General features: G+C 30.1%; 3 protein-coding genes and 1 long non-coding RNA gene across 13 annotated transcripts; 1 reads left to right on the forward strand and 3 right to left on the reverse strand.

The window, feature by feature from the left end:
- Positions 1-62: 62 nt before the first annotated feature.
- LOC126869307 (uncharacterized protein C1orf198 homolog) lies at positions 63-5,178 on the reverse strand. 4 transcript variants are annotated; one of them, XM_050625684.1, is made up of 3 exons: positions 5,032-5,178; positions 1,867-2,187; positions 63-1,646 (listed from the first exon to the last, which is right to left on the reverse strand). In XM_050625684.1, the coding sequence occupies exons 2-3, from the start codon at positions 2,152-2,154 to the stop codon at positions 1,056-1,058; spliced, it is 879 nt and encodes a 292-aa protein (XP_050481641.1). In that variant the 5' UTR covers positions 2,155-2,187; positions 5,032-5,178; the 3' UTR covers positions 63-1,055. The 4 variants fall into 4 exon arrangements, with proteins under 4 accessions (XP_050481641.1, XP_050481639.1, XP_050481640.1 ...); XM_050625682.1 differs by lacking the exon at positions 5,032-5,178 and adding an exon at positions 2,840-2,927; XM_050625683.1 differs by lacking the exon at positions 5,032-5,178 and adding an exon at positions 2,449-2,684.
- On the reverse strand, positions 3,604-11,609 carry LOC126869293 (uncharacterized). Its single transcript, XM_050625646.1, has 9 exons — positions 10,323-11,609; positions 10,108-10,211; positions 8,336-8,781; positions 7,986-8,269; positions 6,734-7,912; positions 6,299-6,588; positions 5,627-6,035; positions 5,460-5,561; positions 3,604-5,367 (listed from the first exon to the last, which is right to left on the reverse strand). The coding sequence occupies exons 2-9, from the start codon at positions 10,202-10,204 to the stop codon at positions 5,028-5,030; spliced, it is 3,147 nt and encodes a 1,048-aa protein (XP_050481603.1). The 5' UTR covers positions 10,205-10,211; positions 10,323-11,609; the 3' UTR covers positions 3,604-5,027.
- LOC126869306 (dysbindin protein homolog) lies at positions 8,926-17,388 on the forward strand. Of its 7 annotated transcripts, none has more exons than XM_050625674.1 (7): positions 12,945-13,223; positions 13,308-13,328; positions 15,394-15,441; positions 15,541-15,830; positions 15,912-16,067; positions 16,132-16,272; positions 17,042-17,388. In XM_050625674.1, exons 1-7 carry the CDS (start codon positions 13,087-13,089, stop codon positions 17,125-17,127), a joined length of 879 nt encoding a protein of 292 aa, XP_050481631.1. In that variant the 5' UTR covers positions 12,945-13,086; the 3' UTR covers positions 17,128-17,388. The 7 variants fall into 7 exon arrangements, with proteins under 7 accessions (XP_050481632.1, XP_050481637.1, XP_050481631.1 ...); XM_050625673.1 differs by lacking the exon at positions 17,042-17,388 and adding an exon at positions 16,351-16,693; XM_050625677.1 differs by lacking the exons at positions 12,945-13,223; positions 13,308-13,328; positions 17,042-17,388 and adding exons at positions 13,367-13,490; positions 13,581-13,863; positions 16,351-16,693 and having other exon boundaries at positions 14,193-15,441.
- LOC126869318 (uncharacterized) lies at positions 13,485-14,220 on the reverse strand. The gene is made up of 2 exons (XR_007690890.1): positions 14,135-14,220; positions 13,485-13,933 (listed from the first exon to the last, which is right to left on the reverse strand). It is a non-coding gene; the product is annotated as an uncharacterized LOC126869318 (long non-coding RNA).
- Positions 17,389-17,508: the final 120 nt, after the last annotated feature.

Raw genomic sequence — 17,508 nt, forward strand, 5'->3', positions numbered from 1 at the left:
GGAAGATCAACGTGGAAGGAATGAACCTCAGCGGGTTAAATTCATTGAAAAACGCAACCATATTACATGAATGAATGTATTTAAATATTATAATAAATGCTTCTAAAATACTGTATCATATATATACATGTATGTATATTTCAATAAAAAATGACTTGATATTTTTCAGTTACTAAACATGCAAGCACAACCCGTTTCACGCAGACACATACACGTGATTTATTCTGTTCGTTAATTCATCTCTCACGACACAGAAGAACAAGAAGAGAGCAAGTAACAGCAATTATCCTAAATTATCGTTATTACTATAGAGGACTACATATTTAACCATTGAATAGTCTAAATAGTCTATATAAAATGTATCATCGTACGGTTGAGAAACCAGTTAATGGCGAATCTTATCGAATATGAACATAGTAAAAATGAAATGAGATAGCCTCTTCAGTCTTTCATTAAATATCCTTTATATAACTGACGACGATCTTTCATGGTCAGATAATGAAAGTCAATGATTATCTTAGAAAGATACACGTAATATAAAATCGTAAAAATTTCTCTAAATGAAAATACAAATACTGAAGCATTAAGTCCTTGTAAAGTGTTTTTCTCAATGTTTCGGATTATTTTCTCTTTTTTCATATATCAGTAGATATATGTCGAAATTCCCGCATGTAGTATTTAGATGTAAAGAAAGGCCTCTTCATTATAGAGATAGAGAATTTACATAAATTGTATAGAAACTCTGCTGTATTGAATATGCATACATTACCCATGGTTAAGCTCAAATTCGCAACCAATACATATTTCATAGCAAAGTAAATTCGCAAATGCATCGCAATTTGAGATCATAAGTGACATTAGAAAATATCTAGAAATGTAGCTTAAAAAATGAATATTATCTAAAGAAATGTTGATCAATACCGTCATGGCATTACCGTTTTAGGAACTAAAATTGTACAAACGCGATTTAACGTAAACTTATATTAATAATTAGTAATAATATGTAGCAATTTAAATGTAAACGTATTTAGTATCTCGCACGTATCACAATATATCTACCAATTATCAAGAAATTCAAAACCAGTTTTTGGTATAGTCCTTTCTTCTTCTTCCTGATTCAATTGAGAAGATTGAAAACTACTGTAAGAACTAGGAGTCTCTAATAGCGCTGTTGACTCATTAATGTCACTTGATTTTGTACGTGACATAACCACTAATGTATTTGTTTGACTTTTATCAGTATCCGAGTCCCTTTCCCTAACTAAACTTTCCATATCATCTGCCAAATTATTTTGTAATTTTAATAAAGACGTTTTGTTCATCAGTTTAGCAAATATACTTTCAGAATGATCGTTATCAACATTGCCTTTCAACAAACTGCTACACTGCTCATTCTCAAAGATATTACTTGAAAAACAATCAGATTGGAAGCGGTTAACCGTATGAGACGAAGTATAAGCATCGTTAAGAGAGTTTGAATTGTTTCTATGTGATTTCGCTGGGCTTGAGAAATGTGGTAACTCTCCAAATTGAGTTCTTATTAATTTTGATTTTGCATCCTCTGTTGAATCTATTATACTAAGATTCATCTGTGACTGAGTCATGAATGAAAATGGAGCTGAATGTTCGTCACGCCATCGCAATGTCTATAATATCATAGTAAAGAAAATTTGCTTTAACTAAGAAGTCTTAACTTAATATTTTGAACTTGATCGCATATATATATTAAGTCATAAATAGTAAAATATTTTACACTCAAAGTATTATATATTTATGATAGTCCGATATTAATCGATATTTGTATATTAAAGCAAAAATATATAGTTTATGACATAATATTACTATAAACTTATAAATAGTACTTACAGAACCAGTTTCATCGATAACATATTTCATTCCTGTCTGTATGCGTAGTTTCGGATACCACTCAGGTAATTCTCTAGTGACCTCATGCTTTTTCAAAGTATATTTTAATGCAACCTCTGGTTGAATGATAGTTTCATTAATTGCTTGATTCCGTTCTGCTATGCTTAATGTGTTCCATAGGCCTTCGTAAGCTTCCTTAGTTGCAGTTATATCTTCTCCTATCCTTTGTGCCAAAGGATTTATACTGTAGAAATATTGTTCAGCTCTTGAGCTTAATGTAGCACTCATAACGAAATTTTCAAACTAACGCGAAGAAAATATCTGCAATAAGAAGGAATAAGCTTCTGTCAAATACAAAATCAGATGATGGTAATATTATGTGATAAAAGAGTGAATCCAAAAATTGGCGATAGAGAAACCAGAATACAGGTTACGATACCATTCGAAAATTATTAATTACTGATAAATAGAAGATGACAAGGCATTCGAAACACAAAAAATTCAATTACAACGAGCATAAACTTTGTGAAATGAAACTATTAAATTATCTATAAACAGAACTATGTTTCATGCGCAGCTTACACATTGAATGACAGAACGTCACAATTATGCAGCGCATATGTGAATCCACACTAACACATGTTTTTACATTAAAATCTCTAAACTTCCCTCTTTTTTAAGATACATATCACTGATTATAAATTATTTGAGACATTGAAGACAAAAATACGTTAAAAATATGTTAAGATAAACATTTAAATTATTGAAACATGAAATTATGATTTGAAAATATAATTCACATACGCGATTATTCGTAATTATATTAAACGTTACAACATAACATTAAAATAGATAAAATTAAAAAAGTAAATAATTTATACAAATTATAACGCATATCATAAAAAACAATAAGTACTAATAGATAGATAAAATATGAAATTATCGATTGCAAAGTAAAGAAAAATATAATTACAATTTGAGACAACAATCAAGACACTCCTTGGCGACGTTTCTTAAAACTGCGATAAAAAATTTCAACCGGAAATAAAATCAAATCATAGTTTTATGATACAAATTATATTTACTTCCTCACTCTTTTTAATATATCTCCGTATTAATTCATATAACAATATAATTACTATTTATTGCATTCGGATGTGTAATAATATAATTAAAAAGTTTTTACAGTAATTGTTTTTAAATAATATTAATTAAGTGGAAACATGATATTTGATTAATAACAATAAATCTATATTAATTAAATATATTGTTTAGATAAATCTTCTAATATTTAAACTTGTCAAGAATAACCATTTCAATAAATATAGTAGTACATTTAGTAATAGAGTTAGTAATACATTCAGTATATTCGAATTTCTTTACTTTATACAAAACGTGAATAAATATTTATAAATATGTATTAACTGGAAATAAAATGGGAAGGAATGTATATTAAATCATTCGTATATACTAGCATGTCTCCTAAAAGATTTATTTATGTTCTGTTTATTTAAAATTATAATAGGACAGTTCCATATCCTCCGTTGGTTCTACAATACTATTTTTCAAAGCAATTAATAATGAAAATGAATTTTGAAGTTTCATGAATTATTTAAGAATAAAATTTGTTTAAACTTATATTCTTTATTGTAAACTTAGAACAATATAATGCCCCATTATTAGCTATATAACTAATTAGATTTCATTAAAATTATCATATATGTATATATATATATATATATGCTTTACTTTTTTATTATCATACAAATATATACAATATTATTATTTTAAATCAGTTCTTGCGCGTTTTAGTAATCGTTTTCATTTTTTATAATTTAAACGGAACGGATCACTTATTTAAAAATATACACAGTACACAAAAAATGATAATTATTTACATACAATAATGTTTGAATAGGAATGACAATAAATAAAGATCGCTCATGATTTCATAAGAATAAATGTTCGCTGTTTAAGTATCACTTACGCAACTACTATATGGTATTTTTATAGAGTTTCAAGTTTCAAGTATAAACAAGCGTATGCTTTAACTGTAATCCTTTTTAAAAAATATATTTACAATCGGTATTACATCTCAATAGTGTGTACGAATATCGTTTGAACGAAATCGTTTGACAAAAAAATAATTAACTCTTATAGTTTCATTGTATTAACTCTGTAGGTTTTATAATTTATAACTCTTTCATTCAAAACACGGACGTGATTTAACAACACTGTATAATACAACTACTTACTGCCTGAAAAATCGGTTAAAATATCCAGGATAATTCCTTAGATGAACGAATCTAGTAATTAGGTACCTTCGTAATTTTCATAATGTATATGTTAATGTTCCCAATATCAGATTCAAAATAGTATATCACATATCGCAAGTGATACAAGATCACACAACGATAGTTTCTAGTATTCATTCAAATGAATGATATTTTTGTCGAGTAAAACCAATGTGATTTTTCATTAATCTTAACGAGTTGCTTTTTTCTAATTTCAAGCAGCAGGGTTCTAATAATTTAATATGTTTGTATAACTTTATCAATGACTTCTGATACATTAATGAGTGGCACTACATTTGGAACTATTGTTTATCCATGTAGATTGTATCTTCGAAAAATTACTTCTGAAGAATACATTTGATGAGTTTCCAATCATTTAAAAAAAAAATATACTAATAATGGCGATGATTTACGCGCAACTTGAATCTCGCAACTTTCTCATAATATACTATATGATGTACATATACACTATCTTGTCATAATGATTGTGTATTTTAAATCTTCTTTTACATTACTCTAAATTAACACAAACACCTCTTCAGCTTTCGTTATAAATACTGTATTGCTTTAGAATTACATAAACTAAAATTAATAATATAAACAAAATAAAAAACGTAAAACTGCCCGAAATAACGAAGAACACAGATAAACTAAAAAGTGTCAAATTCATTATTATATAAAATTCTTAAATAAATCGAATTTGTGCCATCTAATTTATCTAGAAAATGAAAAGAATAAAAGCAAGTCTTTTGCAGTAAATAAGCAATGCAGTAATATTCATAATAAGCAACTCTTATTGTTGAAAATTATAGAAAGGCAAAAAAACATTGCACAAAAAACATAGATCAAATGTAAAATTGTCCACAGTTACCTGTTTGACAAATGTTTAAGAGGACCCAGACTTAGAATAGATGTAGCACCAAGCGCACCTAAATTACAAGTATTAGGATTTCGTGCACCGTCTATTGTAATTATAGGTAATCCAAAATACCCGCCCGTTTGAACACTTAGTTGTGACAACGGGATGTAGCTCTGTATACCAAGATTTGATAAACGATTCAACACATGGGGAGATTTCAAATCTACGACCGGTAATGCTAATTCTGCACCACCATTTTGTGCTACTGTGTCTACTTCTTTATGATACGCCTGTTTGTGCGTTGTTAGCGCTTGAGCTGTTGGGTATTGGGCAGGACAAAGATTACACCTAGTACCAAACATTATTATTATATATATATAATAGTATTATAATTATTATCTAGGAAATGTACCCTATATTATTGTTGAAAGTATACTTACTTGTGAAGTAATTTACTTGGTGCACGATGGGTAGCCATGTGTTGAGTTAGCATTTCCTGATTCTGGAAATTTTTATCACACACTTGACAAGTTAATAATGCTCTGTAACAATGAAGAATATTATATTATCAATAAATGTGGAAGAATCTTCCTTTAATTTATCTTACCGTGGAGGTCTTCCACGTCTAACTACTGGCATTTGTGGTGGGGTATCTTGCGTTAAATCTACGGTGGGAGGTCTCGGAGGTCTTTCCACTTCGTTCACAGCTGGTTTGTTTTGTTTATTGTGGGGAACAGCAAACTGACCCTGATCTTGCTGTTTTTTTTGTGAACTAGCTGGTATGATAGAAATAGCAGAATTCAGAGTGAGCGCTGTAACATTTAAAGGCTGCTGTGAAGATGTAGTCCTCTGTTGCTGGGGAAGTATCTGCTGTTTGTTTTGTTCACTTGATTTATTTTTATTTGCTGCTGGAGTAACAGTAATACCTCTGGCTGCCAGTACATTAGCCACAGCCTTTGCATCAGACTTCTTGCCCCCAGCACCTGATGTGTTCTGCACTTGAGCTGGAGCGGAACCTTTAGATTAGTAAAATATGTTCTTTTTATTCTTGTAATGCACCTCTTCCACGAATAGTTAAGTTTTCTTTCAGAACATATAATCAAACAAACATAAAAGTAAATTTAGAAAAACAAACATAGAAAAATGATAAAAATATAAAATCTTATTTCTAATATCGAAACTAATCTTAGAAGAGGTATTTAGAATTAAATACATAAATTAAATACATACAATAAAATATACATTAAGGAAGAAATATATAATCAAGTGTTAAAAGTACCTGGTTGTCTAACACTAAGAGTTATGGAATCCGTAAGATGTATAGTGGAATCATTTCTATTTGTTTGTTGAGTTGTAGCACCTTGAACATTTTGTATAACAGGCAGACCGTCATTTCTTTTTTGCTGTGCAATAACATGACAATCTGCATCTTCATTTCTATCTGGTAATAAAACATCCATCCGTCGTTGTTTCATTGCAGAGTTATTCTGTTGCACTTGCATTGATTGTTGCATAGGACGTTTCATACGTTGCCGCGGTGTTGATCCCGTTTGTGGAATCCTTGGTGCCCTGCAATACATACAATGCAAATTAAACTGCTTAATACTTTATTTGAAAGAGAATTCATCATGTTTCGTATCTTGTTTCATATCTTGTTAACTTTGATTAGAAACATATTACATGCTTTAACGATTATTTCATCAACAGTACTTGCCGACTATTTTGTGCAAGAGTCGGATACCTTCCACGTGAAATTTGCTGAGGCAATTGTGGATGCATTTGTGGCGGTGCAGTCATTTGTGGATATGGACCTGGCCCATACTGCGGATATAGGTGTGTTATATGAGGAGGATAATGCATGCCCTGTGGACCAGGAACTCTATACAACGGTGGTCTTCCTGATGGTTGTACAAAGTAATTTGGGCCAGGGATCATTGTATTAGCACCTGGTGGAAGACTTGGAGGCATTTGCGTTTGCGGAAGTGGCATACGTTGTACTTGTTGAGCTAGTTGTTGAACAGGTGCGGGTAGTTGTTCAAAATTCACAGGTGATATTATTTGCTGCCCAGCACTAGCTACTGCGTTATATGTAGGTGAATTTGTTTGATGAGGTGAAGTTAAAGGAGAATTCCTATTTATTTGTTGCGAGTTTGTTGTATTTGCAGATTCCATTGATACTGCATGAGGTGAATGTGTATTTAATTGCGGAGATGCTTGGCTCAAATGGGGTGAATTTTGATTCAAATGAGGTGAACTCGTATTTAGATGAGGAGACAATTGGCTCACGCTCGGAGAAAGGGGCGTTCCGTGCATTTGAGCTTTATGCATGGAGACTTCCAATAGTGAATGAAAAATAAGATTTATACATTCCGGAATATTGCATTGATAATGTCCAGCTTTGCTCCGATGCTCATCTAAATGAGCAATATCTTTAAACTTTTCGTTGCAAACGCGACAAGTACTAACGGTCTCAGCTAACTTTTCAAGCGAAACGTATTCGGTTTCCGAAGGTAAATTATTCGATAAGGTTTCATTTTGATTATGTCTTTGGTGCTCAATCAAATTTTGTAAAAGGGACCCAGCATTCTCAATATTATTATCACCCGCATTTTCTTCATTTTCTTTAGAATTCTCATTATTCTTATTCGATAAATTAGTTGACAGTTGATTCCAATTAAAACCAGTTGTGCTTTCTGTTGATTCTTCAGGTTTATCTTCATCTTCAGAACACACTGTTGTACAATCTGCTGTATGGTTTGAAAACGTAGAAGACTTTGAAATAATATTAATGGCTGGATTCTCTGCTAAATCATGTATCATGTTTGATTCATGTCCTCTATCATCATCCTCTTCAATGCCTGCATTATCAATTAATCGACTCATAGATCTACATCTAAAATGTTAAATAATGAGTTATAGTAAGGATATTTCTCATTCGAGGATTATTTTTAAATACACCATATTACCCGGATTGTTCACCAAGTTTCTTGAGATTTTCAATTGTTTCTCTACATGTTGCTTCCAATGCATCTGATTCTTCATGATCTTCTGTTTCAGAGAGTCTTTTATCCGAATTATCATATTGATCTGTATTTTGTAGGTCATCAACATTTTGATCTTCCTTTTCAGATGGATTTGCCATATCACTTCCTACACCTGAATCACTTTCATTGACATCTATGGATGGTCTATCATTTTCTTCCAATGGATTATGTTCGTCAGCGTTGAACTTAATGCTTCCATATTCATCCTAATAATAATATTTTCCATAGAATTACATCAATTAACATTTTTCATATTTATAAGTATAATGTACCTGTTGTTCTACCATCACGTTTTCAAACGGCTGATTAATCGAACTTTCTGTATCTTTTTCATGTCTTTGATCATTCTCTGTTGCGCCAGCCACGTCTCTGTGATTGTGATTTTCAGTTCCCAGATTAATGTTGCTTTTCACAACAGTAAAATCTTCCGATTTTGATGACTTTTTGAGTTTAAGTTTCAGAGGATCGTTGAAATTCTGTTTTTTTAACGTTAATTTCAAAGAACCCTTCTTTTCTGGGTCTAGCCAATATGTATTGCTATTCTTTTTCTTGACACTTTTCAAAGTAACCCTTCTTAAAACTATACGTGGTCTTCCTAAATGTGTCTGAATGTGAGTACGTAATTGCTTTTTTGTTACAAATTGTTTTTTACAGATTTCACAGTTAAATAATGGAAATCGTAAGGAAAATATCGTACTTTGATTGTCTATGTGTTTATCTGAAAAAAGAAAACCTCAATAATTACAATACACTCATATAATAATTTTCTAATTACATCTGTCAATCGCATTATTTTACGAAAAACGTTGTACTTGAAGACGAATATCTAAAAAAACAAAACTGGATGTGTCCAATCACCTTTTTAATTAAAAGACTGAGAAAAGTAAGGATTAAATAATTTGCCGCGCTTTCATAGCTACTATCAAATCCGCTAAACTGATATAATTTCCCGTTGGATATGTCTGAGAACTATACGTCGATTATATTCAAACATGTTTATTTCAAAGGTTCACTTACTATCATCAACGCGCATTCCCCGTGTTACAACGGATGTAAACAATCGATGCCGATGTATATGCAGCAACAGCAAGTGTTCACGCAAAATGGTTGCAACAGCAGACCACCTAACGCAAGCGAGATAATTGCCTCAGCTTTTGCCGAGAATTGAAAACGGGATTCTCCAATCGATACTAGCTAAAGAACGAACACCATTGGTTCACTTCATATTAGCGCAACGTTCCCGCCACGATATACATCGTATCAAAACGCATTTCATTTGATACCATTGCGGACATACATAAATTGCTTTTTACCGGTCTTAAATAGTTATAGCAATTTACGATAATGTTACTTATTAAAGTACATGTATAATCAATGGGATATTTTCAATTATACAAACGGGCTAAAAAGGTAATAAAATTACGTTTTACAAATTTTATCATCATAACTCTAGTTAAGGAAAGGATATCAGTTTGTGATTTATTGCAATTAAATAAAAAAATGTAAATTATACCAAATAATTTTGTTAACGGAACATCAATAACAAATGACAAAAACCTCCAAATTTATCCAATTATTATGCAGCACTAACAGAATCCTAACCTCTCTTCAAGAGTTTAGAATACAAATTTTCATTAATACCATTTACTTATAAAGTATAAATCCATAAAATTTGCTCAAAGTACACTTTAAAGTAAAAAAAAAAGTTTTATTAAATAAAAAACATAGTATTTTTATCCACATTTTTATAACAATGTTAAGATTTGGCTAGAGAAATTTTGCAAAATAGGTTTGCAAAGACAACCATAAATTAGTAACACAGTATTAGAAACATTAATCTTTTATAGCAATATCTTAAGTGAAATATATTGCTTTCTGCAAAAAAAAAAGTGCATCTAACAGAATGAGGATATTCCACTAAAATGTTAATTTTCAAGAAAGTAATCTATAGAAACTAACCTACGTTTAATACTATTTCTTGTGTATATTACATTTATGTATATCATTTGTTTTATTTTCACTCAATACTTTAGAAAAAACATACCAAATTTTTGCAAATCATCCACTGCATCGTCTTTACAAATTTTGCTTTGGTCTGAAAATCTAAATTCCTCAAAGTCTTGATCCAATGAATTGCTCATTTCCACTCTGTAAATTAATCATTTATTTTCTCTATTATTGTATAGTATAATCGTTATTAAAGTTTTTTTAATAACAACATTACAATTATGGTTGATTATTATTCTATATCATACTTACAGGCATTGTTATTAACAACACAAATTGTCATGAAGTCATTAACAATGATCAATCTTGATTTAGATAATTATTTACTGGCAACTAAATACGTCGATAATATTTATAAATCAACAAAATCCACATATTCTAATTTGCAGTAATAAACAGTTCACAGAATTCTTAATCACTGAGAAAATTAATCAGATTGTCATAAAAATGATTCCTACCAAAATTTATTTTTATTTAAACTTATTGAGAGATGTTCGTTAATGTTTATGATTATATTTGAAGATATAAATGGTAATAAAGTCAATTCAACACGAGATAAACTTTCAACGTGTGTCAAATAAGTATTTTGTTAACTAAATATATATGTATACATATATAAGTAGAAAGTATTATATTTGCTTTTAATTAATGACAACCGACCCGGCGTCGATATTACATGTATCGTTTCAAAAGAAGAAATGAAATCACGATTTATTCAATGTATATAATTAAGTGGAGAAAAAACACGTAGTACCATTTATGTTTAGACGATGAAGTTTTTATCCGATTTGTTACATATAGTTAAGTATGACGGCCAATATTATGACTATGACATGATCACTGCGCTGTTTATGGCACATTTGTAGTAGCGACATTCAACGATGATAAAATCGGCGCGTCAACTACGATGCCTACCGTAACCAATCTGAACTTATTATTAGTACGTGTTATATCGAGCCGCCAATATGGCGGCGACGCGATGAAATCCGCGCGTCCGTCAGAATAATCAACTCAATGTGAATTCGTGCCGAACTGTTGAAGCGCGTTCAGCGACGGGTTCAGAGTGTTCAGATGCGTTGTTTTGTAAGAACACGCGCGCGCGCGCGCGCGGGGTAGCGTGCGCCGATCGCTGCAAACGCTGAGCGCTTCCCTCTCCTCTCTTCTCCTCTCCTTTCCTCTCTTCTCCTCTTGACGTTTCGTATCTTTGTGTATCTAACTTCTCCTCCACTGCACACCAACCACCACCTTTATCCACTTCCTCTCCTCTCTCCCTATGCCTTTCCCCTTTTCTCTTCTCTTCTCTTTCTTGATTTTTTTACCTCCACACTGTCATATCTTCCTTATCAAAGATAAAAAAGACTCATTCCCTTTCATATTTCTACTTATTCAAGATATATAAAGTAAGCGTGTATTGCAACATCTTGTACGCCCTTTGTGTAAAACCCAATAAAACAAAAGAAACCAACCGAAATATATGGTGGAACTGAAAATGGTAGGGAGAAGCAGAGGAGCCCGAATTGAAATTAAGTCAACCTAACATGCACTCAAGTATGAGTAGGGAGCCAATCCGTTCATAGCAAGTATTGTCGACGCAAGCGCAACTCGAACATCACTGTGAAACTCTTTTCTTCTCTCCCATTTTCTACCCCTCCCTACTTTTCCTCTCAATTCCTACTAACAGGCCATCTCTTTCCCTTCCTTTTTCATTAACTGATTCTCTTATTTTCTCTTTTTTGTTATTTCTCTCTTTCTAACTTCTACTGTCTCCGTCTGTTATCCTTTCAATGTTCCACGCTGTCCCTTCTTAATCCATACCATTCTCCAGCAAATTCTCGTCAACGTTAACTTCCAATTACTATCCATCAACCATTGTGCCTAAATTCTGTAGTGTAGCGATGACAGTTTTCATCCACAATTTCTGGTGATTATTGATTTTTGTTGGTTTCAGGAAAATCGTATCAATGTTATTACTACGACTTTTTATATTAAAATTATACAATTTAAACATATATTACGTAAGAATATGTGTACTTAAATTTATTCGTACACATCTTACTACTTTAAAGTATGGTTGTAATTTACTACAGATGTACACAGTATATAAAAACAATTTAATGTTTTTAAACATACTTTATGTGTCTATACATTTTGTATATGTCGTACACTACCATCTGATATTATATATGCATATCGTATGTTTCAAATTTCAAATTTGTCTTCTTCGATCAAATGGAAAGTCAAGGTTTAATATTGATGTGATGGTAGGGAAACGTTTTTACGTGTAGGTTTTCTATGGAAAAGCGTGAACCAAGAAGAATGCCTGAAATAACCGGTTTTGCCGGGAAAATACATGTGAACAAGGCGTGGCAGAAATGGTTGGAGGCCAACAGGAATGAATATAGTAGGGGAACTTAACGGAACATGTCGAAAACGACCGAATCTGGCATCTATTGATCGTAGTAGGTTCTGTACAGTTTTCTACAGATACTCAAACAACTCGAGCTTAAAATTCTATATTTAATTCGAATAGAATTCTATATTATTCTATTATGAGCATTAAATGATTGCGACTTTATAGATTTTTATATCTACTTAATAGTCTGGCATTAATTTTTTGTGATACATTCGTATCTATGTTGAGTAATGTGACCTCGAAATAGTCAGGAATTACATTCATGAATCGTTGTTTACACAGTTGTACACTATCTTTAATGTGTATTTTATCTCAAAAAATAAGAATAGTTGCTGTTACATTAGCGGTTCACTCTCAACTATTTTTGCTGCTTTGTTTATGATGAATAAAACTCAAGCAAGCAGTTGAATGGTTAAATATAAGTTGACATTCTCATTCCGCGGAATACTTGACTATTGATTTCATCCCTACCACGAACTTCTCGTCCTTTAGTTGGTAACTCCTAGTACATAGTATGCGCCGTAGTCATGATAGTATGCGCAGAAAGGTAATCGTCTTTATGGAGAAGACGAGTTCACCACGATATAGTAGTGGTCTAACTTGATGCAAGGAGAAAGGGGATACTTGGATACGTACGTTGACCCAACATCCCTGACTACTCCTCCCTCTCCAGCATCTCCTCCCACAAATCTGGTTTCACTGCGAGTTGCGCACAACTTTCTAAGCTCGAACCTTCTCTGGTAAGGTTTGTTCAAGTTATGCTCATTGCGTGCGTAGCAGGGATAGAAAAAGATAAAGATTTCAATGAAGGCTCTGCTTAACAGGACTGCTCCAACTTGTTCAAGGTTATTAATGGAAAAACCTCTAACTTTAAAATAATGAAGTTTTTCTTCTACATTACTTATCAATCATTTAAATAGTTTAAAGCATATTATATTTTTTCATCTTATTATGACACATTTTTATAAATAAACAAAAGATATAAGCAGAAAAATAATTAATTCAATGTAAGTAAAATGTTCATATTAAAATTTGAAATAGCATTTATAAAGTTTGAAATAGAATAAAGTTTACAAAAATACAATTTTTTGTTTTAGAAATTCATCACTATCGATTTTGTCATTGTGTATATACATCACCATACAATACATTTCAGAATTGAACACGCAGGTAGAGGAAAACTTGGCAACACAGGGAATACCAACATATACATACATACATAGTTCTACGGTTCCGCCATGTATCTTCATAAGAATTATTTTACTTGTAGACTCCACTAACACATAACTTTCTTTTTTCTTATTTTCAACCATCCGAATTTATATTGCATGACAATTAGTTATTAATTATTCTAACTGAAACTAGAAAAGTAAGATATTTGTAAGTACTATGTACGTACATACATAAATACCACCCTTCTAAAATTGTTGTATTTTAATACGATTTACACCTGTAGATAAAGTAATATAATATATAGTATATAAAAAAGAACATAATAATAATATTTCTTAATAAGGAGATTTTTTTTGAACTGAAATATTTGTCATAAATTTAGGTTAATATATTAACTGTCTATAATTTCATCTTAATGTTAGTAGTAATGAATTGTATCGTCTCTACTTTCTGTTCAATTAATACCCCTTACAATTACCTAAAAGTAATTTAATGTATTATTTCATTAGATTTATATACTGATTTTTCTTACACAGGTAATTTGCAATTTGACCTCGTTTGTTGACCTCACTGGTTGCTAGGCACCAGTCATATTGTCAAAGGGAAGGAGTTAAGCTTTAACGATGTTGCCAAATTGTTTCATGTTGAAAATATATAGTCAAAATCTAATGCACTAAATTGTTTATGCAGTAAAAATCACGAATTCGTCATAAACGTAACAAAAATTATTCATTCGTGCTTAGTATACAATTATCCTTATAATGCAGCATAGTATAATATTGAATCCATATGAATATAAGTAGTTAACATTTTTATTACTTAACATGTAAACCAAAATTTGTAAATGTAAAATTATATCTTTTATAAATCGAACGCACATAATGTTAATAGAATATTATGTATTAACATGCAATATATAAAAAATTATTATTTTATGTATTTTAGAAATTTACTATGTTAATACTATTATTCGTAGTTTAAAACATTTTAACAATTACAACACAAAAAGTAATTATTTTTAATGAAATGTACATATGTATGTGTGCATGGACTGTCGTTATCAGTGTTGCCAACTAACAGAAAGGTTGCGCAGTGTTATATCTTTCACAAAATATGAAAAAATGGATTGAAATTAAAACATATGTACATAAGCTAATTATATGTTTGGATTAAGTAAAAATCATAAATGATATTTTGAATAATGAATTTTTTATTAAATTATGCGTAATTTAACTAATTTTATATTTATTATGTTTAAAATTAATATTCGAATTATAATTTCAAATGTTTTAAGTTGTCATTAACAATTGATTTTGGAGGTTTCTACATGCAATACTGCATGAATGAAAATAAATAGGCTACTATTAGTGTCTTCAAAATAGAGGTTATATTGACGCTGCTAATATTTACAATAACTTTTCATTATAAATATTGTGAACTAATATGTGTTATCTTATATCAGTATTTCAATGCAAACAAGTGATCAATTTGATATAAACTATGAAAATCAGCTCGGTATGAACAATTTTCATCATTGATAATACATGTGTCAACAAAAAAATTATTTCATATGATAATGATACATTTAATAATACACTTTACATATAGAAAATATAATATAATAAATTAAATCTTATTAGTAATTTGTGCAATAGTATTAACTAATTTGAAAGGCTTGAATTATATATACCATTATAATCATAAATATAAAATAAAATAATTTATAAACATGTTTAGCACTTTGCGTAACAAGTTTCAAACAGTTCAAGAGGGTATATCTGCTAGGTAAAAGATTTAATTTTAACCTTATACAAATAAAAACTAAAGTTAAAGATAATTTACTATGTATTTTATATAAGTCTAGGATTAACTTTGTTGTTTTAGTATTAGAGGATTAACTGTTGTTGAAAATCCAAAACAAAAAAAGACTGGAAACATCAGAAATGTTAATTACAATGCAGGAGCTGATATCTTACATAGATTTCAATTGCAATGGAATGAACTACATGAGCTAGCAGAAGAAAATTCGGGTAAAGCTCAAGAAGCTGATAAACTCATTGGAACTATTTATGAAAAACTCGAACAAGAATGGAAAAACATTACGTGTCTAAATAGTACTTTAGCTTACATTCCAAAAATCAACAATGCAATACAGGATCTTATGGATCAAATAGGTACTTCTATCTTAAATGCATTTCTAATTCAAGAATACTATGAGTATAAAAATTAATCATAAATACTTCATGTTATTAAAGGAACATTACAAGAAATGTTTGAGGAGGTAGAAGGTGCTATATATCAATTAGAAAATTTAAATGAAATGTTAGATTTGCAAAGTAGACAATTGGATCATAGATTTCAATTAGCCTTATATAAGGAGAAAAAACTTGCAGAATTAAATGTTATTAAAGGTAGTTTGTATAATATTTAAAATGTGCTAATTATAAAAATGCTGAAACTGAATGTAAATTTTAGCAAAATTGGCTGATGAACATATTGAGAGAGTATCAAAATATGAACTTAAACAGCAGAAAATGATGAAAGAAAGACGAGAAACATTTGATGAAGCTTTTAAAGAAGAGCTTAGGGAATACAAAGCAACAGGATCCATATCAAGTGCGTTTTAATATATTTCAAGGATGCAAATTTAATTTAATTTTAAAGTCAGTTTTGTGAAGTTTATTTTTATTTTAGAATTGCCAGTGACACAACAAGGGCCTTCATTGGATGAGATAGTTTTGGATGTAGATTCAACAATATTTAATGAATTTTTAAAAAACTAACCCTTTTACTTTATTAAGAAAATAATTCTGTTAAAATCTATTTAAGTGTCTTAAAATATAAAAATACAATAAACAATTATAAAATATATTATAAATTAATTATTAAATATATTATAAAAGTGTAATACACAATTATGTAAAAAATCTATATAAATTGTACAAGAATTAAATAGTAATTTTTAGAAATGATTTTTATATTCTTTATTTAAATGTTATGAAATACGAAATATAGAAATATATCAAATTCATCAATATTCAAGTTGTTACCTCATTTGATTGACAAAAAGATTGCATAATTATAGGTTCGTTTATTTTTCAACGCGTTAGACTCACGTCTCACATCGAATGTGTGTGTATTAGCCTTAGTATTTATTGGAGCAGAGAATACCAAACGTGTTCCTAACCTTATATATAAAAAGCTTAATCTTTAGAAAAAAGATAGAAGTCAAAACCTTTTTAACTCTATAATATACTGTTATCTTATTTACTTTCGTATAGAATAGGTGCTTGTAACAAATTACGTAATTAATAATATAAATTGAAATACATTTTATTACGTTTCTCAGTTACACGATTTGTAATAGTAATTATATATTTTCCAGGTTTATATATTTTAAAAACTGTTGATACAGACAAAAATATCAATAAAAAATGTTGCCAAAATATGCGAAAAGGAGTTATATCTTAGATAAACTTCACAGAGGAACTGTAACGGTATTAATGGGTTTAACAGTAGTTTCTGGAATAGCTTTAGCGTATAAAGGGTTTTGTTATTATCGATATATTCGACCAGCGCTACAAGAAATGCAAATGAAGAAAGATGAAGAATTATTAGAAGAAGGAAAATATATAGCAGCTGTTAATTAAAGTAAGAAATTAAATTAGAATATGTATGCAGATCGTAATAAAATACTAATTTAAATAAAATGTTTAGAATTATTTTCATTCACTAATATTGAATTTATTTTATATATTTTAGAGGACATTGTCATATTTAGAAAATTTAAAATATGCATAGGTGGTGCATGAAATATTTGTTAAAATATAGGGGAAAAAGTACACTTGTGCA

This window comes from Bombus huntii, chromosome 9 (genome assembly GCF_024542735.1).
Source record: "Bombus huntii isolate Logan2020A chromosome 9, iyBomHunt1.1, whole genome shotgun sequence".
NCBI classification, from domain to species: Eukaryota; Metazoa; Arthropoda; class Insecta; order Hymenoptera; family Apidae; genus Bombus; species Bombus huntii.

Bases quoted from the DNA above. Each gene is read 5' to 3' on its own strand.
- LOC126869307 (XM_050625684.1), bottom strand. From the start codon at position 2,154: ATGAGTGCTACATTAAGCTCAAGAGCTGAACAATATTTCTACAGTATA. The intron at 1,647-1,866 runs GTAAGTACTATT...ATGATATTATAG, and splicing joins TTATCGATGAAACTGGTTCT to ACATTGCGATGGCGTGACGA.
- LOC126869306 (XM_050625673.1), top strand. From the start codon at position 13,087: ATGCAAGGAGAAAGGGGATACTTGGATACGTACGTTGACCCAACATCC. The intron at 13,224-13,307 runs GTAAGGTTTGTT...TCTGCTTAACAG, and splicing joins CTAAGCTCGAACCTTCTCTG to GACTGCTCCAACTTGTTCAA. The intron at 15,442-15,540 runs GTAAAAGATTTA...TTGTTGTTTTAG, and splicing joins CAAGAGGGTATATCTGCTAG to TATTAGAGGATTAACTGTTG.
- LOC126869293 (XM_050625646.1), bottom strand. From the start codon at position 10,204: ATGAGCAATTCATTGGATCAAGACTTTGAGGAATTTAGATTTTCAGAC. The intron at 8,270-8,335 runs GTACATTATACT...TATTATTATTAG, and splicing joins ACGTGATGGTAGAACAACAG to GATGAATATGGAAGCATTAA. The intron at 6,589-6,733 runs GCAAGTACTGTT...TATGTATTGCAG, and splicing joins ACTCTTGCACAAAATAGTCG to GGCACCAAGGATTCCACAAA.